Genomic DNA, 23348 nt, shown 5'->3' with positions numbered 1-23348 from the left:
GATATTTGCAATATGGTAAATGACTCCAATATAGGAACATTTTTTCTTATAAACTTGTCATTAGTTGTATGAAAGCATTGTACAACACATACTGTCTAAGAATTTTGTTTTCTTCTCCATAGATCAATGTAAGAGTTACCACAATGGATGCAGAGTTGGAGTTTGCCATCCAACCCAACACAACTGGCAAACAGCTCTTTGACCAGGTAACCCTTTATGATATGTAATAATCATGGCTAAAATGGATAACATTATAGTGTTATAGATTTCTGTTCATGCTTTCAAATTAATATCTTATATTGATCTAAGCCATACTAATAATCCGCTTGAGCCACCTCTCCTCAATTTAGAAGGAAAGCATTAAATACAAGGACAACTTTCCAAGAGTGGATAAGCAGCCAGGCTTCAGTTGAATTACATATATCAAACCATCTTGAAATTAATACTATGTTTTGTAGATATTCTCAATCATATACTCAAAGAACACAGGAATTACTAAGTGTATTCATTGTATGTTTATATAACTTTAAATATCCTTTAATAATAAATCTAAGATAGAAAATGTAACATTGAAAAATAACTAGACTGCCTTCCTTTCTATCGAAGTAAGGAAGCAGGAGTATGACACAATTCTTTTGAGGAATGGAATCTAATTAGCCACTTTTAAATAAAAATGATTGCATGCTTTCTTTTCTTTTCCCTCCTCCGACAATCAAGACAGCTCAAAAAGTGGTATGTCTTTATTCACAAAGCAGCAAGTAGGTTAAAGACTGTCATTTATGGTAGGTGTATAAGCAAGCACCTTCCTTTCCCTCCTAATCTATTGGGTTTTTTTACTTATGTTTTTGCCTTCTTGTACTGGAATTTGTGGAGTCACACTTCAACCTTCATGCTCTCTTTTTCTTCCAGTTCACGAATAGAGAATCAGGGAAACAAGACTTCTAGAAAAAAGAAAAAATGGAATTAAAAAGTGATTTAAAACGGTCTCTTCAATAGTTCACAAGTGTTTCGGGGCAGAAAAGTTTTGGGGACAGGGCAGTCATCTGGCCTCCTCCCCAAGATGTATGGGTGAGTTGCCAACAAGAACTCAACAAGTAAAAATTGTGCCATCTTCTGGTATGCGAAGGCAGCTGCGACTTCTCTTCTGCCAATCTCTGCTACCTCTTGACATGTGGTATTGGGTGGAGGTGATCTGCTGCTGCATAAAGTCTCGTGCCCAGATAATCAGTTTCACCCATTCTGTAGCTTCTCTGAACAAGGGATAAAATATATAGATGCAAATTCTCTTAATACCTACTAGATTCTCTCCTTCGAGTTGCCTCAGTTCCTTGCATGGCTTTCAGGTGGCCTCGGCAGTTCTTACAATTAGCCTGTAGATGTTTAAATTGAGAAATTGTTAGCTTGAGTCCCTTGGTTCATTTGCCATGCCTGTACATGAGGGGAGAAATCATTTGGACAGATCCAAAACCCACACATGGCTTCATAGACCCAAATCAATCACTGAATTGTGCTGTGAAACAAATATGAAGTTTTCAGAGAAAAGGTGTAATATTTCTCTGTGAATATTACTGCCAACAAAGCGAAGTGACACATTCTAAACTAACGGTAGCTTGATTAGTCATCATGGTTATCTCCATGTGGTGTACACTGCAGTAAATTTTGTCCTTTGTAGTTATTGCTCAAAGCAAGTTACCTTGTCACGGCATTATCTCTTGTCCGATGATCCTGAGGGTGTTTGAATGTCAGCAAACCCCTTTCTTAGTCAATGTTGGGAAGATTTAATGTGGAAGGCTTTGTTTCCCACTTCAGTATGATACTTTCTCCAAGCTGCTCTTTGTTTCCAGACTAGGGCATTTCCCCTCACTCTCCCTATCTGCTGGTAAATGGGAAGTCCAAGAACTCAGCATCTATGGCTTTCTCCCTGCTGTCACGAAGCTCAGTGAAGTCCTCCCTTATCCCACCAACATGATTCTGTTTTAACAGGCATCTCTCCATCACCACAAATTTTTTGTCTCATCCATTTGGAGGCCAGACTGGAGGTGAAAGGCTAATTTTGTGGGCCTTAACTAACCTGCTTTTCCCCCACTTCTTACTTCATAGGCGACACCGAACAGCATGAAGTATGTTTGTTAGCCACAAACTGATTTTTGTCAAGTTCTCAGAATTTACCGCTGAAGCTCCTGGACAAAATAGTATATTCCCAATTCAGGAAAAATTTGGGGTTTTACTCACCCCCATCTCCTCAAGTTATAGCCTCATCCTCCTTGCCAGATATCTCAAAAGTCCTCTACTAAGTTTCCCAGGGAAGACCCAGTGAAATCTATTTATTTGGTTACCTAATAGAGAATTCTTGTTCTGAAACTTTGTGAATTGATTTGTTGAAGTACGAATCCATAGCTCTGAGCAGCTTTTTTTAAACACTTGTTAAATATGCATTATAAAAGTCAAAATATGTAATAGTGTCCCTACAGCCTGAAATAAAAATTAGCTGAAACCACAGTAATAATTGTAAAAGCCCTATGTTATAGGGGGATCTGGCATCGATCTCTGTATTTAGGGCTTGTCTACATTACCCGCTGGATCAGCAATGGTCGATTTATCGTATCTAGTGTAGATGCGATAAATCAACCGCCAAGCGCTCTTCCGTCGACTCCAATACTCCACCAGGCGAGAGGCGCAGGCAGAATTGACGGGAGAGCATCAGCTGTCGACTTACCGTGGTGTCTTCACTGCGGTAAGTACATCTAAGTACGTCAACTTCAGCCACTTTATTCATGTAGCTGAATTTGCATAACTTAGATTCCACCCATGCACCCCGCAGTGTAGACCAGGCCTTAGATTCCTAAATACTTCCCATTATTAAAAGATTCTTATGATATTTTCTACTTTTTGAGAAGGTCTAGCATCCAATTTTTGCAGCAGGGCTTTGTTCTTCTGCAAGGGAAAGCCATGGGGCCAGGGAGATGCCTCCAGCTTCATCCCATGAAATTCCACTGAGATTTATCTGAGTTACTAGCTGATGAAAATCACCATTTCTTTGCTATGGCATGTGGTGTTACTGCTTAATTTTAACAGAATGTATAAAGCTTTGGGCAGCTCGAAGAACACATGCACTGGGCTGTCTGAAATAATCTCTCGTTGAATACTACTCAGTGAGGGAAAACTTATGGTACTTAACAAAACAGAAGACATGTAAAGGGTGTCCCAGAATAGAGAGGGATGGCAGAGCCTTGTTTGTGCCCTTAGAGACATCTGATGGAGCAGGAAGGATTCAGATGGCTAAAACCCTGAACATTCTCAGACTAGGCCCCCACAACAGTGACAGCATGCACTGCAGTTGGAACCCCTGGGAACACAGACTTAGTCTGACTGCTGCCAGAGCAGCTGTCCTGGTGGTGGGGAATGGGTGAGAATTGGGCCAGGTTTCCCCCGACTCAGTGCATGGACCCAGTTACCCATCACTCTTGTGAAGCCATCATCGGGTAGGAGCCGATCTCTCAAGGTGTAGAGTGCCAGGCTGGGCTACCCTGGCAGCGTCCATGGCCCAGCACAGCCCCAACAATCCATCAGTCCCTTTGGGGGCATCACATATAGCAGGAGCCCCTGACTTCCTGGAGCAGGTCAGCAACTCCTGGGGTAGAGGTGAGTACAAATACCTGGAAATCAGGACAGCCTGAGTTCTAGACTTAAATCTTCTGCTGACTGATGTTAATAAGTCTGTATTATGCATAATGCTTATTATTAACCATGTCTGATAACCAACTGAGAGATTACACTAGCTGGGACTAAAGTGCAGATCTCTAACATTGCAGACCTGTAGCTCATCCACTTAGCCACAGTTCCTTTCAGAAAAAGCCTGCCAAACCTTTATTCTTGGCTGTGTGGTCTGGAATATAGGGATACTCATGCATAGGTAATCTACTGAGAGAAGTATTATTAACCCCATTTTACAGATGGGGAAACTGAGCGACTTGCCTGAGGCCAAACCGTTGAATCAGTAGCAGAGCCAGGATTAGAACTCAACCTCCTGCATCCCAACTCTATTCATTCGTCCAGACCACAGTGCTTTACTAGCACAGGTGCTGAGTATAATTTCCATTGACTTCAGCTGCAGTTGTGAGTGCTTATCAGCACTTCTTAAAATCAGGACAAAAGGGTTCAGGTTTGGCACCCAGAAAGTGAAGAACACACAAATAGAGGCCATCTACCAAAACTTTAATTTAAGTTACTTGCTCAGCAGCATACTGGAAGTCTATAGCAGAGGAAGGGATAGAACTGAGTTATCACTTGTGGCATTCAACCCTTACAAGACCATGCTTCTTTTTTCTTGCATACCCTGCTTCATTCTTTACACACCTCCCAGCTTCTAGAGCAAATGAGACAAGGGTCCAACAGACACCAGCTTTGATCACTACAGAACTCTGATTCTGTTCCCTGAGCACTGGCCATCCTGTGTGCTGACCAGGGTCAGACAGAAAAAAATGGTATGGTGATAATTAGACTTATCAGAGTGCATTTTACTCCTCTCCCTAGTACATGAGGAACCAAATAGAACAGAGCAGAAGACTTTATGGGGAGAATGTCCAAAATCACTAGTTGATTTTTCAAGCTTCAGAGCTCTGGCTTAGATATCTCACAGCTACAAGTGAGACTGGATCTTTTCTTTGCCTAGAGAGGGAAAAGTTCAGACTTCTAGCAGCATCAATATACGACAGCCCAATAGTGTGTGCAAGGATCTGCAACTAGCATGTATCTCGAATTTGTGAATCTTCAGTAATGAGATATGATCGGGGAGTTGTGACATGAATGCAAAATGAATAATATCTCATATCTTGGTGAAATAGGTTTCACTTTACCACTGCCAAAACTTGAATCTTTACTGTCTCTGCATTTCAGTAAACCACCTAATCAAGAATGCTGGAGATTACTGTTGTCCTTACAAGTCCTTACATCTATGTGGGCCAGCCTTTAAATTAGCTTATAGGAAGTTGATTGTGGTTCCCCTGTTGCACTGATTTGAAAAGCTGTCCCATAGTAAGTTTGTTCTAAACTATTTCCCAATTGAGGTTGATGAACCTACAGGGTTATCCTTACGCTCAGAGGATGAACTTGGATCAAGGTAACTTACTGCTTTAGGCCAATCATAGAATCATAAACAATTAGGGTTGGAAGAGACCTCAGGAGGCCATCTAATCCAACCTCCTGCTCAAAACAGGACCAACCCCTCCCCTTTGACAAGCCGGGCCTTGAAAGGACTTTCCACCACCTCCCTAGGTAACCCATTCCAGCGCTTCACCACCCTCCTAGTGAAATAGTGTTTCCTAATATCCAACCTAGACCTCCCCCACTGCAACTTGAGACCATTGTTTCTTGTTGTGTCATCTGCCACCACTGAGAATAGCTGAGCTCCATCCTCTTTGGGAACCCTTCTTCAGGTAGTCGATGGCTGCTATCAAATCCCCCCTCACTCTCCTCTTCTGCAGACTAAACAAGCCCAGTTCCCTCAGCCTCTCTTTGTAAGTCATGTGCCCCAGCCCCCTAATCATTTTCGTTGCTCTCTGGTGGACTCTCTCCAATTTGTTCACATCCTTTCTGTAGTGGGGGGCCCAAAACTGGATGCAGTACTCCAGATGTGGCCTCACCAGTGCCAAATAGAGGGGAATAATCACTTCCGTCGGTCTGCTGGCAATGCTCCTATGAATGCAGCCCAATATGCCATTAGCCTTCTTGGCAACAAGGGCACACTGCTGACTCATATCCAGCTTCTCATCCACTGTAATCGCCAGGTCCTTTTCTGCAGAACTGCTGCTTAGCCAGTCGGTCCCCAGCCTGTAGCAATGCATGGAATTCTTCTGTCCTAAGTGCAGGACTCTGCACTTGTCCTTGTTGAACCTCATCAGATGTCTTTTGGCCCAATCCTCCAGTTTGTCTAGGTCACTCTGGACCCTATCCCTACCCTCCAAGCAAAGCTTCTGACATCTAAAATTTTTCAGAAAGCAATCAGTTGTATTTGTCTCTAGATAAATGGATGATTTCATTGTGTAGCTTCTAAAAGGCTGGTATTAGTCTTCTGGTTTAGTTAAAATTAAGACATTCTACTTCTTGCATTTTTGGCTAGGGCATCAGCAGAGATCTGGGAAGTGGCCAGTAAGACAATGCCACTGATATCACTTGGAGCGCTCTCCTCCAACACTAGTACTGCTAGCCATATCCATTGGTTATAGGATGCAGGAAGAGGAGACATTAAACAATGAATTACTTACCAATAATCATGTCTGTTGTCATCTTTCCTCCCCATCCTAATCCCATTGTCTTCTTCTCTTGTTGTTTGGATTGTCTTTCACTAAAAGAAAACAGTTATTTGGCCTACATGTTCTTAACTTGAGTGAGAGACATATCACTTCATGCTGACTGGTTGTGTATGGAGGAAGATATTACTATAATTAAGAGTAAGCTATTCCTTCTTGCTCTGTCTTGTATACAAATCTTTTATGGATTTATTTGCCTAAGCTGGTTGCTCACAAAATCTTGCTGTATATTGTATCCGAATCTGAACTTGTGTTTGAACCATTACACCCAAATCCAGGTGCCCTTCAGGTTATTGATTTAATGATTCTTTTACTTTTAGGTGGTGAAAACAGTTGGTCTGCGTGAAGTCTGGTTTTTTGGGCTGCAGTATGTGGACAGCAAAGGCTATTCAACTTGGTTGAAGCTGAATAAAAAGGTAAAATATTCTTGATTGTTCGGATGAACTTTCAATTTGAAATAGTTTATATACAGGCTTGCTATTTGTATATATTATATTACAAATTGTAATCTAATTAATGGACAGATTTCTTTAAAGATTAGTTCAGCTCAACTTTTTATAAACCAGTGGAATCTTACTGTACAATTGTATCAGCATTTTATTTGACTCAGATGAAGATGTGTTTTCCTGTACTTCAGTTACTGTGGTGATTTGTACATTAAAAAAACTCTCATATTTCATTATCCTTGATCACAAACGAGCTTTCTTCCTCTGTCCCTTTCATGCAACAGAATTTATTTTTGGGGAAGAAAAGTTAGGAATAAGTTTTAAAAAGCAATGCAGTATGAATATGGCTATGGAATTTCCCATTTATATTGCTACCTATGTTAGGCCAGGATTTTCAAAAATGGGTGCCATCAGAGGTGCTATTTCAAACGGAGGCAAATGCCTTTTGGTATTAATTTTAGCCTAGAATGCCTTTCATTTCATGTTTTAGAGAAACTGCCAGCCCTGCACGGCGCAGTGATTCTGGTTTTTTTAGGAGCAATCCTCAGATGTAGAGCTGGGTGGGAAATGATTTGCTCATCTCATGAAAACTTTTTTGAGATTTCAAAAATTTTCCTAGTTCACATCAGAATTAAAAAGACCTTTCCAGTTTCTTTTCTGGGGGTGGAGTGGGAAAGACAGATATCCACCCCAGAATAACCAGTAACCTGGTGATTAGATGCCGGCCAAAGACTTACACTCACTTGGGATGTGGGAGATTCAGCTGTAAGGGACTGGAGTGCAGGAGGTCTGGCTGGGCTGGATAATCCATAATGTGTGGTGGTAGGTGAGCAGGGGTTGGAGGAGTCGCTAGAATCAGGCTAGAATCAGGCTGAATAAACAAGAGTTAGGGTCAAAGTCAGGCCTGGGTTGGAGACTGGAGATCAGAGGTAGGATCAGGCTAGTGTCCGGAGGAAAGAGTCAGGGTCAGAATCAGGCTGGGATCAGAGGTAAGCTCTGTAGTCACAGCAGGCCTGAAGTCTGTGGTGTTGCCTAGACAGCTTCCTGAGGCACCCTTCAAGGTTAAATAGGGTGGTTGGCCAATCAGAGGACGCAGGGTAATGTCACTCTGGCTCCCTTGGGCAGTACGACTTGTGGCACTTACTCTCCATGGTGCTCCCTGGCTGTGTTTCTGCATGGCACTGTGGGAATGTCAGCTGTGCTAGGCTCTACAGAACCTGGGTTCTAGTGCTCACATCCTTACAGTGAGTGTCCTAACCACTAGCCTATTGGCTATTCTGCATGACTTTCTCTTCATATCTCCTGTCGTATAAATAAATATTCATTGAGCCAAAATTGATTCCATTGGGGCACTCACCTGCTATGTGGGAGACTCAAGTTCAAGTCCCTGCTCTGGCTATTCTGGAATGGCTTTCTCTTTATGGTTTTGTCCAGTAATTCCCTCCTGAACCTTGAGGGCATATCTATACTGCAATGAAACACCCATGGCTCCATGTCTCAGAGCCTGGGTCAATTGACTCAAGCTCATAGTGCACATGCTAGGGACTTGGGTTCTGAGACCCATTCTCCTTGTGGAGTTTCAGAGTCGGGGATCCAGCCTGAGACTGAATGTATACACTGCAATTTTTAGCCCTGCAGCCTGAGCCCTACAACCCTGAGTTAGCTGACCCAGGGCAGCCATGATCTTTTATTTCATGTAGATGTTCCGTGAGAAACCTTGAGAAACCTTTAGTCAAATCTGGCATGTTCCTGTGAAAAGTCATGGGTTTGACAAGTGTGCATTTTCCAACACAGAATTAAGTTGAAAAATTTTTCCAACTAGCTGTACTCGGAGGTTGCCATTTATTCAGCCTTTGTCCCACATTGTGGTAGGCATGATGAACTGAATCTGTTCACCTGGAAGGTTATCTAGGAGATTTCAAACTCCCAGAAGCTCAGTTTCATATAAATAATTGTTTTAAAGCCTACAGTTCTTTTTGGTTCGTTCTGGTAGCTTTCTTCCAATGCTTGAGGAATCTAGGACTTAATGGATAACTTGGCAGCAACGTTCTATTTTTGTCTCTAGGTAGGAATTAAGCAAAATATAGTTTTGGGAGGCAACTTACCTTTTGGAATAGGCAATTTACTAGAATTTTCTCTTGTCAGCTCACTTGATGAGAAGTAAATACTCTAGATAACCCATGTCATGGTGGTTCTTTCTGAACTTTCAGTTTGTAGTGGACATAACATTTTAAGAATGGAGTACTTTTCAGGTCTGTCTTCATTAGAAGCACGTATTCAGTGTCTTTTGCTTTGTCTTAAAAGTTGAAGAAGAGAACTGCAGCTGAAGGATGCATTTCTGATACAGTGATGAAATAATTGCCTTTATACGGTCCTGCTATCTCCCTTGATTCTGAGAGCACTTTAGAAAGCAAGACCTATTGAGTCATTTAGGCACTATCATACTACAAATAATAAATAATGTTGTGACTCTCCTTGATCATTGTGTTCCCCAGCCCCAACTGGCTCTGGTTCATCAGTAAAATATAAAAATATTTGAAAATTGCCTATATCTTTGAATGGACATAATATTATTATGTTGAAAATTTAAATTTGTTTGTCATATATTAATTAGGCAGATTCTACTGCAAAGTAGTAGAACTAGAACTTTTTTTCTTTTATAAAACAGTGTCCATACAGATTCTTCACGGGGGGAAAAAAGAGGTGGGACTACATATTTCCTTAACCATTAGGTACTCTTTACTTTTAAGCCAGTTTGCACACACTTTTGGGCAACCTCCAGTTTACTGAACTTTAGCTAAGAACTTGTAGGGTGACAATTGGTCTTTACAAATGAAATCTAGGGTATTTTATTGTAAATATTTTTAAATTACTACATATATATTTGAGTTAAATGTGGATGGGGTTGATTGGATGTAGGTGTAAATAATAATAATAATTAATAAGAACAATAATAAAATAAAAATGCAAAAATCATAATTTTAGCTTAAAATAAGTTTTCACCATGACATACTATTTTAATTATGTGCATTTTTAATTAAAAATGTTAACATCTAGTAAAACACCAAATCAGAGCCAAATATAGATAGTAATGAAAGTCTTGCTCGAGAGCAGGCAGGCCAGGATGAAAAAGACCATGAGTGAAATCCTGGCTCTATTTCAGTCAATAGCAAAAGTTCTACAGATTACAATCCATAACTTTTGTGGACAAAAAACGTCTCAAGCATGGTTCTTGTCACAGAAATCGCAGACATAACAAGCATCTGGTCTTAGGCATACATAATGCAGTCATCTTTTGGATCCATAGTTCTCAATTTAGGTATTTCCTTATTTACATTCCTCAGAAAAGGACTGTAAAACATAAACCCAAATATTTTTAAAATTTGGGATGAATTTTATTGAGATGAGAAGGGGAAAATCTACAGATTTGTCTCGTGTCCTGCAAGCAGTTAAGCACATTTAACTTTTATGCAGTAAGAGTAGTTCCATAGAGCTCAGTAGGACTACTCACAATGCATAAAGTTAAGCATGTGCTTACACGTGAAGGATTGGGGCCTTTGACAGTGTATTTTCTGAACATTTCTATTACCATTTGCTACATCTGCAAATTTTACTTTACATTAATTTTAACCTGTTTGTCTCAGCAATGGTTAGTATTGAAATGTAAATAGGACCAAGGAAAATAAGTAAAAATCAGTTTATTCATGTCATATTGGTGACGAAAGCAAAATTTTCTTATGCCTTCTCAATCCATTGCTAGCTTCAAGCACTCAGCAGCTGACCTTTTCAGTGATCTGCTGCATACTATCCATCTTCTCTCTGGTCATCCCCTGCTATGCTGACCTACCACCATTCTTCCATGATAACTTTCTTGGGTTATTTTCATCTCTACGCCTGATTTAACTGGGAATTGGTCCTGCTTCGAGCAGGGGGTTGGACTAGATGACCTTCTGGAGTCCCTTCCAACCCTGATATTCGGATTATACCCTCGGACATCATTTTTGGCACATGTATAGCAGTAGACTAAAGGTTTTAAAAAGAACCTGATTCTCTATGCCATAAAAAAAAGTAGATTCAGGAGTGAATGTGCCACAATTCTTCTTTGAGTGATGGCCCTGTAGTGCTCCACTTCAGGTGTTGGTGCATTCCTGTGCCTTTGATTGGAGAATTTCAGCAGCAGTGCCCGTCCAGGTCATGCATGTGCAGTCCCTGTCTCGTGGCGCTGTTGGCACCTCAGCTAGCGCGTGCACAACCCAACCCCCTCAGTTCTTTTTCAACTGTGCTCTGCCTGAAATAGAGCTCCCAGTAGTGTCACAAAGTTAGCTCGTTTCACGTTAAAATAGTTTACTTAGCATAGTTTTTAAGCTTAGCAGTTCAGTTACTTACTTTTTTTCCCCATTTTTCTTCCTAGTTTAAAAAAAAAAGTTTTTCCTAGACTGGCTAAGTTCACCCATGGGGTGAACCACCATCTTTTCAGTTATGCCTGGTTCACCAGGCTTTAAGTGCTGCCTGGCATGTCAAGATGCCATGCCGGTACCAGACGGACACTCGCAGTGTGTCCGCTGCTTGGGTGAGTTGCACATCCCTCAGAAATGCGCTCACTGCAGCATCCTAAAGGCTCAAGCTTGGAGGGACAGGGATCTGTGCCTCAAGCTCATCTTAACGGAGAAGTCTCTGCACCCAGCTTCAGACGTCAGCCAGCAGTCTACCTCTGGAAAAATATTTCCAGAGACTTCACCCTCTTCTCAGAGGAAGGCTCATTCCTCTAAAAAATCAACGAGCAAACAAGCAGCAACTTCTCCTCAGAGAGACCGGACCAAAAAGAAGTGATCTCCATCTCGGTCTCTCTCCTTGATACCGACCGCACCACGGCTGAGTACCTATGAAGCACTGGGATCCTCCAGCAGTGCCTGCACAGTGGCCTTTGCCAATCCCCAGCGATCCTGTGCAGAATCAAGAGGCAAGAGCAAGCCTACCTCCTCCACCGTGAAGGTGAAGATGGCACCAAGACCTCCAACACAGGCTATGCCTGCTCCACCAGCTTCCTCAGGACTGATGAGTGCATTGACAATGATGCCATTGGTACCAGCAACTCTACCACCAAAACCATCAGCACAGTCGACTGTGATACCAGAATTGTCGGCACCAAGATCTTCAGTGCTGAAGCCATGGCACCACCCCACTTCCTTCATCAGAAAGACCTATTAGTATTGGTGATGCTGGACTCACCATTTTTTGGCACCAACGGCTCTGTGGTGCACACAGTACTGAAACAACCCATCTGTCCAATAGTCCCTCCATTTTCCAGCATGGAGGAAGAGGATTTTTTTTCCTCACACCACTCCTCACCTATAGAACCGGACCCAACCCCTTGACCTCTGTGATTGAGGTCTCATTATAGGCATGACATACAGCCATGGTACGGGCACTTTTGGATGGCCTCACCCATGCCATTCCTCACATAATGGCCTTACTGGGACCCCTAGGCCACCTATGGAAGGCAGTTCAGCAGGCTCCCCATTTTCTATAGGAAGGGGATTAGATTGACGTTGCAGGCATCTAGGGTGGTGGGGGGCAGAGTTCAACGAGGCAGTTGTCAGTGGGAGGAGAGCATAGAGCAAGACACCATGCCACCTACTAACAATTCCTCCTCTTCCCTGGACGAGGATTATACCAACACCGGAACTCCGGTCACAGACCATTATTATTCCTATGAACAGACCATTATTAATACGAGGTCCTACCTTTCGGCCTTTCCACAGCGCCTCAAGTTTTCTTTAAAATTCTTGCAGTAGTAGTGGCACACCTGCGCAAGCAAGGAGTAATAATATTCCCCCTACCTGGACGACTGTTCACTAAAAGTACCCAACCCAGCAGATGCTGTCAACATTACTTACAGGGCGATTGCCCTTTTCCAGAATCTGGCGTTACAGATAAACACACAAAAATTGACTTTAAAACCCGTTCACCAGCTAGACTTCGTCAGGGCCCATCTCAACACCCTGAAAGCCAAAGCGTCATTACCAACCAACAGGTTTATTATTATGACCAACCTCATCTCTTCAGTAATGAACAGTCCACACATATCAGCACACACCTGCCTTCAACTCTTAAATCACATGGCTGCACCCACATTTGTGGTACGACATGCGCATCTCCACATGCACGATCTTCAAGGCTGGCTCAGAACCATCTACATGCCGCACAAACATGGCCTAAACAGACATCTTACGATGCCAACCAAAGTCAAAGATTCTTTACACTGGTGGACATAGCCCAACAACTTGTGCATGGGGATTCCTTTTTCTCGGGATCCACTCTCTATGATACTCACTCCTTGATAGGCTGGGGAGTTCATCTGCAACACCATACAATTCAAGACAGGTGGTCTCCCTCCAAAACGTACTTACACATAAATCTATTAAAACACTGTGCAGTTTGCAATGCGTGCCTCCCCTTCCTGCCGTTGATAACGAGACTATACAAGTAAAGACCGACAACATTGCTTGCATGTTTTTTATATAAATCGACAGGGAGCAGCCTGATCCCACTCCCTATGCATCGAAGGCATGTCACTGTGGAATTGGTGTATCTGACACAATATCAATTTCTCAGCCTCCTACCTGCCAGGCTATCAGAACATTAGAGTGGATACATTAAGCAGGAAATTTTCTCACAATCACAAATGGGAACTAAACGATGTGGTCCTGCTGAACCTATTTCAACAGAGGGGACCCCCATCTATCGACTTCTTTGCAACATTGCAGATCTACAAGTGCCCACGGTTCTACTCGAGAACAGTTTGGGATCCCAGTCACTGGGGGATGCCTTCCTCCTCAAATGGGAGGTGCCACTTCTATACGCGTTCCCACCAATACCATATTATTGAGGGTAGTAAACAAGATATGAGTGGACAAAGCCAAAGTCATACTGATAGCCCCAACGTGGCGCAGACAGACTTGGTGCTCCCACCTGTTGCGGATGGCACTACATGCACCACGCACTCTCCCGCTCCAGCCGGACCTTCTATCAAAGAATGATTGGCAGGTCCACCATCTGAACCCGGAAATACTTCACCTGAAGGCATGGCTCCTACATGGTTCCATCATGACAAATTAACCTGTTTAGTAATACTTTTTTAACCTGTTCCGAACAGAAGGAGGTCAACCACACACCAGACTTACCTTCAGAAATGGAAGAGGTTTGCTATATGGTGCCAAGCCAAGCAAGACAGTTTCCATAACTCTGCCCGTGATATTGGACTACATCTTGGAGTTAAAAAACTTGGGACTATCCACTAGTTTGATCAAAGTCCATCTTGTGATGGAAGGCTATTAACGCCTTCAGTGCCATGGGCCTTGAACCTGGTATAATGCTGCCTCACTGGAGACACATTCGAACCCTTGAGGCATGCTATCTGATACATCTGTCAATGAAGGTAGCATTTTTAGTAGCCATTATATCAGCCTGCCATGTGGGCGACTTAGGGGCTCTCATGGCTTACCTACCTTCTACTGTTTTTTTTTCCAAGGACAAGGTCACCCTAAGACCACATCTTATTTATATCTAAAATATCTTCATCCTTCCACATAAATCAACCAATCCACCTTCCTGTATTCTTTCCCAGGCCTCACGAGAACACATAGGACTACATACCCAGGGCATTAGACTTGCACTAGCGTTCTACCTCAATAGAATTGAGCCTCAGAAAATCCCCAAGGCTGTTTGTCTCCACTACCAAACGCTCTAAACACTATGCAATCACCCAGAGCTCAAGATTGAATGCACTACTAGAGCTAACATGATTTTTTTCAGATTATCATGGTGAGAAACTAAAATTACCATAAGCCTTCAGTAAATTTAATGAGGCCTTAAGTAGTCTTTGAAAGTTGTCATGTTTGCCTAATTAAATTGAAATTATTCATAGTGCTGTCTGACTCTCAAGTCATTGCTACGGCTATGTTTAGTCACAGGTATTTTTAGTAAAAGTCATGGACAGGTCATGGGCAGTAAACAAAAATTCACGGCCCGTGACTGTCCATGACTTTTACTATATATCCCTGACTCAAACTGGGGGAGAGGGGGGAGTTGGCTCGGGGGGTGCCATGGGTATTCAGGTGGGGAATGCGGGTGCTTGGAGGATGGGTTGCTGGGACTGGTGCTGGTTCCCTAACCAGCTCCTTGGAAGTGGTGAGCTCCAGCTCCTAGCTCCATGTGCTGCCTGTGCTCATCCTAAGCCCTGGTTCTGCAGCTCCCATTGGCTGGGAGCCACGGCCAATGGGAGCCGCGGGGGTGGTGCCTGCGGGCGGAGGCAGCATGTGGAGCTAGGAGCTGAGGGAGGGGAGTTCCTGTTGCCCTTCCAGGGAGCCCCCCCAAGTAAGCACCGCCCTGCACCCCCAGGCCTGAGCCCTCCCACCCCCAAACTCCTGTTGCTGGGCGGCGGGAGAGCCCGAGCTGCTCAGGTGGTTCCCGGGCCAGCCACATGGGTTGCTGCAGAATTCATGGAGGTCATGGAAGGTCACAGAATCTGTGACCTCCTGGACAAACACGGAGCCTTAGTCATTGCTAATAACTGGCTTGCCAGGAAGAGTTGGATTAATCTGTGTTATTGCCAGTTAATTGATTGTTACTGAAGTAAATACACTAAACATAATATATAGCTTCTTTAAAGTCTTTAATTTATATTTTCAGGTAACACAGCAAGATGTAAGGAAAGAAAATCCTCTGCAGTTTAAGTTCAGGGCTAAGTTTTTTCCTGAGGATGTATCTGAGGAGTTAATTCAGGAAATAACTCAGAGACTGTTCTTCCTGCAAGTCAAAGAAGCCATTTTAAATGATGAAATCTATTGTCCACCAGAAACTGCAGTTCTACTGGCTTCCTATGCTGTCCAAGCTAAGTATGGAGATTACAATAAGGAGATTCATAAACTAGGCTACTTGGCCAATGACAGACTTCTCCCTCAGCGGTAAGTGGGAAACTGCAGCTGCTTTATGGATGCTGCAGAATTGTAAACTTGCTAATGAAACATTTTTTTAGCTTTTAAAATCTGAGTATCAGTTTCTTCAATAATATAATTCATCTTCTCTTTAATGTTAGGCCATATGGTGGTGGTAGTTCTCTGAAGTGAGTGTTTGTTTTATTGGTAAAATTTAGGAGTAAAGGAGGAGATCATTTTGGCTTTGAGTAGTGAAGAGTAGGCATCAGAACTGTACAGTTCTTGTGAGAACTGAATTTTTTGTAACTCTTCAGCTATGTCTTGAGGTAACTGCACATATTTAGTCGAGCAACTTCCTCCGTGTTCCAATGACTTTATATTAAAGTGATATATAATTCACTTTCCTACCTCTTCTCTGGAATCAATGCCTTCTGTGAATAAATATTGGAAACATCCAGTTTGCAAATCAATAGGGATTTCTTAGTAGAGCTGGGCAAAATATTTTGAATAGTTTATTTGCCAAAATATTCAGTTTTGGTAGACCTGAAACTACTAGTGAATTTGACATGAATGTGCCAAAAAATGTTGATGGGGCACTAGTGGTGGTGATGCCCTCCTTATAACTATTAGCCCAATTGTTAGGGCACTAACCTGGGATGTAGGAGACCTGTGTTCAGCTCCAACTGTACGGGGGGGATATCAGCAAACCAGTAAAGTGCCTGAAACCACTATGGTTTATTGCTAAAAGCAGCCAAGTCAGCAGGCCATAAAGTGGCCATGTAGCAAACTCAGCTTGACCAAGGCAAGAGGGGAGGGGGTTTCGAGTGCCACAGAAAGGGCAGCTTGACCCCATGTCCTTCCTGATAAGAATTGTGTTGAAGTTGCTGATACATGCATTTTAGAAGAGCAGGATGTGCCCCAGGAATGTCTATTGGGGCCTCAAGGTTGCAAACTCTGGAAAAACCCACACCTGGTTAATCAGTAATCAGAAGGAGCCTCTTGCTCGCCCATTGGAACTGCTTGCTTAACAAGTTTTCTTTAAGGGATATGTCATTCTATCACTAATGTATAAATAAGGGGGAAAAGTTTGAGGTAGTGTGACTCTTCAGGACTGGACTTTCCCTCTGGATGCATCTTGTGTTCCCCACCTGCCACTGTGCCACTCGAGAGCCACACTCAGCTTTGGTAATTATCGCGGTTTGGGGGTGTTTTACTAACCTGTTGTGGATGTGTGTAAGTGCTTGAGACTAAGTAAAGTTTAGCTTTAAGAGAAAGCAGTCGTGTTGTCCTGTTTGTGCCAGCCATCTATTGGTCGGATGGCTGTGGCTTCCCTGATTTGTTTCCTGACACCACCTCACACAGAGTAAAAGTTACCAAGAACTTTGGGTTGAAAGAACCCTGGGTAACATCCCCTTTGCCTGATGTGGAGAAGGGATATGAACTTGGGTATCTACATTGTAGGAGTGTGCTCTAGCCGCTGAGCTATGGAATATGCTAACGTTGGTCTCTTTGCCTCTCCTGATCAAGTTTCTTTACTTTCTAAAAATAATTAAGTAGTTCTTGAAGCAGCGATGTGAACTTCTCTCCCACATCCTTGGTGAGTGCCTTAACCATCAGCTTACAGATATTCTGACCCTTTCCCTAGCCCAGTGACTGTATTGTTGTTCATATACTCCTGGAGGAATTTTGCGCCTCTGCGCATGCGAAGAATTTGTGTCTCCCACAGATTTCTTTGCTTCCCCACAGAAAAATGACTTTCTCACAGGAAAGCAAAGGGAAGCCACAAGAGCAGTCATGTGACCCTCCCCAGCAGTGTGTTTCAGGTGCCCAGGGCAGCTGGCAGAGGCAAATCACTGTGGGGCAGGGGGTGGGACTGGGGAAGACCCAGCTGGTGGCTCCTACCCTTGGGCTGGGCTGGTGAGGACGGAACTTCCTCTTTCTCTGCACAGCGTCCAGGGCCAGGTCAGACCCACCCCCAGATTTCTCCGCCAGCTACAGGATGCTCTGCAAACTCTTCCCTGCTTCCTGCACCCATTGCTCCTCAGCTGCAGGGGGAGGGATCCCTATACAGGGAGCTGCTCCCCCATCCACCTGACCCCTTCATACCCAGACCGTCCTGCCGAGCCTCACCCCCCGCATTCAGAACCTCCTTCCGATAAGCCCTGCTCTCCCTGCACCTGGAGCACCCTAACAAGCCACCAGGATCCCCACCCCACTTCCCCAGTATATGGACCCCGCCCCCCCACTGAGCCCCAACCACCTTCACCTGTACTCCCCTGCAGAGTCCCATTACTGTTGCACCCAGAACCTCCCAACTAGTACCTGTGCATCCAGATCCCCCCCTCCCACACCTGGATCCCCCACTAAGCCACCTGCACCCAGATTTCCCCGCACAGAACCCTTTTAACCCACACTTGGATCCCCCCTCACGCTAAGCCCCTCCACACTTGGATCCTACCTTGCTGAGCCTGCCTGTCTACACCTGGTGCATCTGGTGTGGGCAGGCAGCCTGTCCACTGAGTCTGTGTCCTGGAGGCGAGCTGCATAGTGATCTCCTACCTCTGCGTGGCCTGTGCTCCCCAGTGCCATGGTGGAGCCTCCACATTTATTTGACAAATAAAATTTGCAGAATTTTAAAATAATTCTGTGCAAAATCTTTAATTTTTTGGCGCCGAATACCCTCAGGAGTAATTCATAGTGGCAACTCGTAGTTATTCAGAATGACAATGTTTCATTCTCCCCAGAACAGATGTTTTTGATTCATCAAAATTTTCCAGTGTGTGGTTGATTGTTTGAGCTGAACAGAATACTTGTTCTCATTTTTCAGAACTACCAGTGAACTGAAAAATCAGTTATTTGCCTGACTCTATTCCTTATTTCACATTTATTTTTCATCTCTTGAAATTTTGGATTTTTTCTGGTACTTCTCCTTTTTTGTAACTTACGTTAAGTTACTTAACATTTTTATAAAAAAATATTTTTCCAAAGAAATCTAAACGCTTTCTAATAAAAACACAAGGCTAAACAAAGTTTAACAATCTAAAAAAAGAGAGCTTCTCCTGGCATCCTACCTAAAAACTTACAGCCTGTTAAGATTGAGATTATAATATGGTTTCTGAGCATGTCTATAGCATTGTGTTTTCCTGTACATATTAGCAATCAAAAAGTATTAGAACACTAATGCCCATAACCATAATATATAGTTATGCTAGTGCTCTTTGTGTGGGTAGCACAGGAAGATTCTTACTACTGCTACTTAAAACAATGCAGTAAACAAGTGTATACTTGGAGGTAATGTTCCTGTTCATGCCACCAAATTGGAGGACAGGAGAGTGCTACAAGCTGTAAGTTGAATAAAAATCTGAGTTCAGTTGGCTAATCAACAAACAACCCAGGGTTTATTTTCAGTTACATGTTTGTGTGACGTTATCACTGTTACATGTATTTCTCAATATCCCTCTACTCTGCCCACTTTGTTCTCTTGAGCAGCCAGTTTCAAATGGTATTTACATGAATTCTATGATTAAAATTTGTGGAAACTTTAAACTCTGGTAGAGCAAGCAACAGAAGTATGGTATGAGAGGGCAGTGCAAAATGGGCCTGTGAAACAAAACCAAGCATGTCTGTCTAATTTTAGGCTTTCTACTCTTAATAAATTGTAGTTTCAACCTAGAAAATATGGAGCTACTAGGACTGCTCACATATAAGATTTCAATGATTACCCAGGATATTTTTGGCCAGATTGGCACAGTCAAGGCATTTCATGCTGCTTCTCTGTATGTATGTACTATAATGTGTTTCTCTAGTTTTTGTGTTAAGTTCAGGGCCAGACTTAAGGACAATGACAAGGGACTGCTCATCTCCCTGTACTTTTTAGACTCTTAAGATATATAAACCATTTATGGCTTCAGATCATTTTAAAGGACAAAAAAAAACAAAAAACAAACCCACCACCTCTGTGGGCCTCACTTACATTTTGAAACGGTAGGGATAGGAAGGTTGTTGGAGAGCTGTAGGTTGAGAGATAGTAAGTAGAAATATCAGACTGCTGCCATCTTAAGTAGATTTGAAAAGTGTACATTTTAAATAGTTGTGTACAATGCATCCAATTGTTCATCTCTTGACCTAATAAAAATATATTGTACCTGCTCAGAATTCAGTTTTCAAATGCTCCGAACTATTTTCCAAATCAAGTTCCTCCCCCTTCCCCCCACGCCCCAACTCAAAGAAGTAAAAGGATAGTTTTTAAGTAACTAAAGTTGCTTTCAGTTTCCCATAATTCAAAATCAGGTGGCTGGATTTTGCTTTAATTTTTATGAACAAATTTATTTTGGGGAAGAGATCACTGTGATGGAAAACTTGTGAACTAAACATGAAATTCTAGTGTTGATGTCAGCACATGAAAACCAGAAACTTAACAGAAAGTGTCTTGCAGGCTTAATAAGAATGGCCATGACTGGTGCTCACTATAGTAAGATCTGTTACTTAAATTGAAAGTTCTTTGGGGCAGAGATAATCTTTTTTGCGTGCGTGCGTGTGTGTGTGTGGTGCCTTGCACAGTAGAGGCCTGGAGTGTATGTATTGCAGTACTACCTGAGTCCCAGCCACATACTTATTTAACAGTTTTAAATATTCTAATATTGAAAGCCTTTCTCAAAAAGAAAAGCAAGTTTAAGTATGTTGAAGTTTATTTTGTACAAGATTAAAGCTTGGACAAGCTTACTGCTCAGACTCCAAAGTGTGGTCTTTTTTTGAAAAGTAACTGTGATAATTGGATTGTTTGGTCAGTTTTCTCTGTAGGTGAGCTCCAGCTGAAATATGCTTAATTTAAAATTCAGACATCCTGTTTGTCTTCAGTTCAGATGTACTTTTTAACAGCCAGCACTGGAAACTCTGCCCTGGGTATGATGGTCAAGTTCTGTTTTATTCTAACATCTGTATTTGTCACCAGCAACGGTCAGTACTTGAATTGTATTGTATGAATTGAATTATTGGTGTATGAGGCAAAACAGAATCCAGTTCACTGACCCATCGTTGAATGGTGCTAGAAAGAGGAAAAAAAGTAGGTTTCAGAGTAACAGCCATGTTAGTCTGTATTCGCAAAAAGAAAAGGAGTACTTGTTGCACCTTAGAGTTAGTCTTAGTTAGGTTAGTCTCTAAGGTGCCACAAATACTCCTTTTCTTTTTGAGAAAAAAAGTAGTAAATGTTACTTTTGTCAATAACAAGGAAGAGCTGGAACTCAATTGAGCTGATCTCTTCAGTAAGATTACTTCTGCGCTCTCTCTTCTGACCAGTCACCCTTTAAAACAGTTTCTACAGGAATGTTAAAAAAGTTAGCTATGTGGACTAAAAGTGAGAGAACTTTCTGTGGTTTAACTTTTAAGAAGACATACAAAGACTTTTAATCTTAGTAACTAACTAACATAAATAAACAACAGTTCCTTATATTGTGCACTTGGTTTCTGCTGTTGCTGTGCCAGGCCATGTTGCTGTATTATGCTTATATGTTCTAAGAGGTTGAAACACATGTCCATGACTGTAGCTAACATGAACAACCCTTAAGTTTAAAAACTGCTTGTGACGTTATTAGTTTAAGTCCTGAAACCTAGTCTTGTTTCTTTTGCAAGTACTCCCAGGTTCTCTTCCAGCTAACAGCAGAACTGGTGGTTTAGTTCTAGGAATAAACTGAAAAGTTTGGGTGTATTTGTGGGTGTATAGGAGTTCTTTAATTCATGCTATAAGAGTTGGAAAGTTTTCTGTTCTGTATTTTGTCTAGTTCATATTCAGACCCAGTATCTGTATCCCACAGATTTAAATTGCTGAAGCTATGAATTAAAATTATGCATGGATATGCTTGTGTCACAGTGAAAGTTTAAACAATTGTTAAAACTGAAACTGGGGTGGTTTTTTTCCGCTCAGATTTATTTCACTCTTTTAGACATCTTGGAGTACTTTGAAAATCAAATTTTATAAAGTGTGTATTAATGAAAATGCCAGTTAAATATTTTACCCTGAATCTGTTAACCTTTTTTATTTGGCATAAATATTATGTATTAAGTTCAGGTATAGAGCTTATAACTATCTGTGTATTTTATGGATCAGATCATTTGTCCGTTTCATTTCATAGCAGCCTCTTTTATTGACAGTGTTCTAGAACAGCACAAACTGACAAAAGAACAGTGGGAAGAAAGAATACAGAACTGGCATGAAGAACACAGAGGGATGTTAAGGTAATTATGCAGAAATTGTCCCATGTAGCTTAAGTTTTGGGGGTGGGGAGGTATTTCAAATTACTTTGGTTTTGTTTAACACTCCCTCCTTTCTCCCCCCCCCAATCCAGGTCAGACAGGAAGGATGACCTAGTTGATAGGGCACTAGACTTGGGTTGTGATGTTGGGCAAGTTAGTTATCTATCCTGTGCCTCCATTGCCCATCTGTAAAATGGATGTAATACTTCCCTAGCTCACAGTGGTGTTTGAGGATAAAATTTAATGATTGTGAGGAACTCAATACTATGGTGATGACAGCTGTATAAGTACCCAGATAGAATTCCAGGTGAATTCCTCAAGAGGAATTAAATAAAATTATTAACTTGAAGTGTCAAATTTAGGCATTCTTTAGTTTCTCCACTCATATACATCATTTATTTTCGTTTGTCTTAGTTACCCTATCTTCTCTCATTAGGGAAGATTCTATGATGGAATACCTCAAGATTGCACAAGATCTGGAAATGTATGGAGTCAACTACTTCGAAATAAAGAATAAAAAGGGTACTGAATTGTGGCTAGGTGTTGATGCTTTGGGTCTGAATATTTATGAGCATGATGACAAGTAAGTTGTTTGTATTATGTGTATTATTATAATAGTGTCCCAACAGAAATTAGGACCTCATTGTGTTAGGCACTGTACATACATGTAATAAGAGACAATTTTGTCCCAGATATGTTACAGACTAAATAACAAGAGAGAGAAAGTGGAAGAAAAGTTCACTAGTGGAGGTTTTTGAATTCCTCTCAAATTAAAGGGGAATTTACTTCCCACTTTGTGGGTTTCAATTTGGACTTCCACATTTTGAAGATTGAGTGGCTTACAAAGTGTTTTTTTGTATGGATGCTCTCTGTGCTTCCCACTCTCTTCAGTGAGAGTAACAACAAGGACGATGTCTTGTTAGTATGGCGGAAGTGGAAGTACTCTTTTAAAATAGGAAGCATTTTATTTGTAATAGCTACAATTAAAAGGAGAGCTTGTAGAACAAAGCTGCACTGGTATAAAGTGTAATTTTTTTATTCAAAGAAAACTCTTAATAGATTGAAACATCTTGTTCTGTTTAGGAGGTCAGAGAAGCTTTCTGTCCACCCATTCCTCATTTGTTCTCTTTCCCCATCATTTCAGATATAGAAAGAATATATAATAAAGCAACTCTTTAGAATCACGATACTAGCAAACAAAGTCATCATGAATTTTCTGAATTAAACATTGTGAGCTCAACATCACATAGCCAATACCATCTACATTCAAAATATCTGCCTTCAAACTAATAAATGAGGTCCCTGAGAGTATTCCTGGCAAACCTAAATTGCCATTAGATGGCACTGTAGCTTCTAAGAGTTAGAGGAAATATTCATTTAGGGCGATGAAATAGAAATACCTTTTCTGA

The 23348-nt window shown here is 41.9% G+C and overlaps 1 protein-coding gene across 1 annotated transcript in view; it reads left to right on the top strand.

Moving 5' to 3' along the window:
• RDX (radixin) overlaps positions 1-23348 on the top strand; it is a 93823-nt gene that overhangs the window by 44387 nt on the left and 26088 nt on the right. The window contains exons 3-7 of the mRNA XM_077808999.1: positions 123-206; positions 6629-6724; positions 15446-15720; positions 21838-21921; positions 22376-22522. Coding sequence (XP_077665125.1) covers positions 123-206; positions 6629-6724; positions 15446-15720; positions 21838-21921; positions 22376-22522 — 686 coding nt within the window. The remainder of the gene's footprint in view (positions 1-122; positions 207-6628; positions 6725-15445; positions 15721-21837; positions 21922-22375; positions 22523-23348) is intronic.

The sequence above is a fragment of the Eretmochelys imbricata genome, chromosome 1 (assembly GCF_965152235.1).
Source record: "Eretmochelys imbricata isolate rEreImb1 chromosome 1, rEreImb1.hap1, whole genome shotgun sequence".
NCBI classification, from domain to species: Eukaryota; Metazoa; Chordata; order Testudines; family Cheloniidae; genus Eretmochelys; species Eretmochelys imbricata.
The sequence above is the reverse complement of the archived record's forward strand: the minus strand, read 5'-3'. Positions and strand labels throughout refer to the sequence as shown.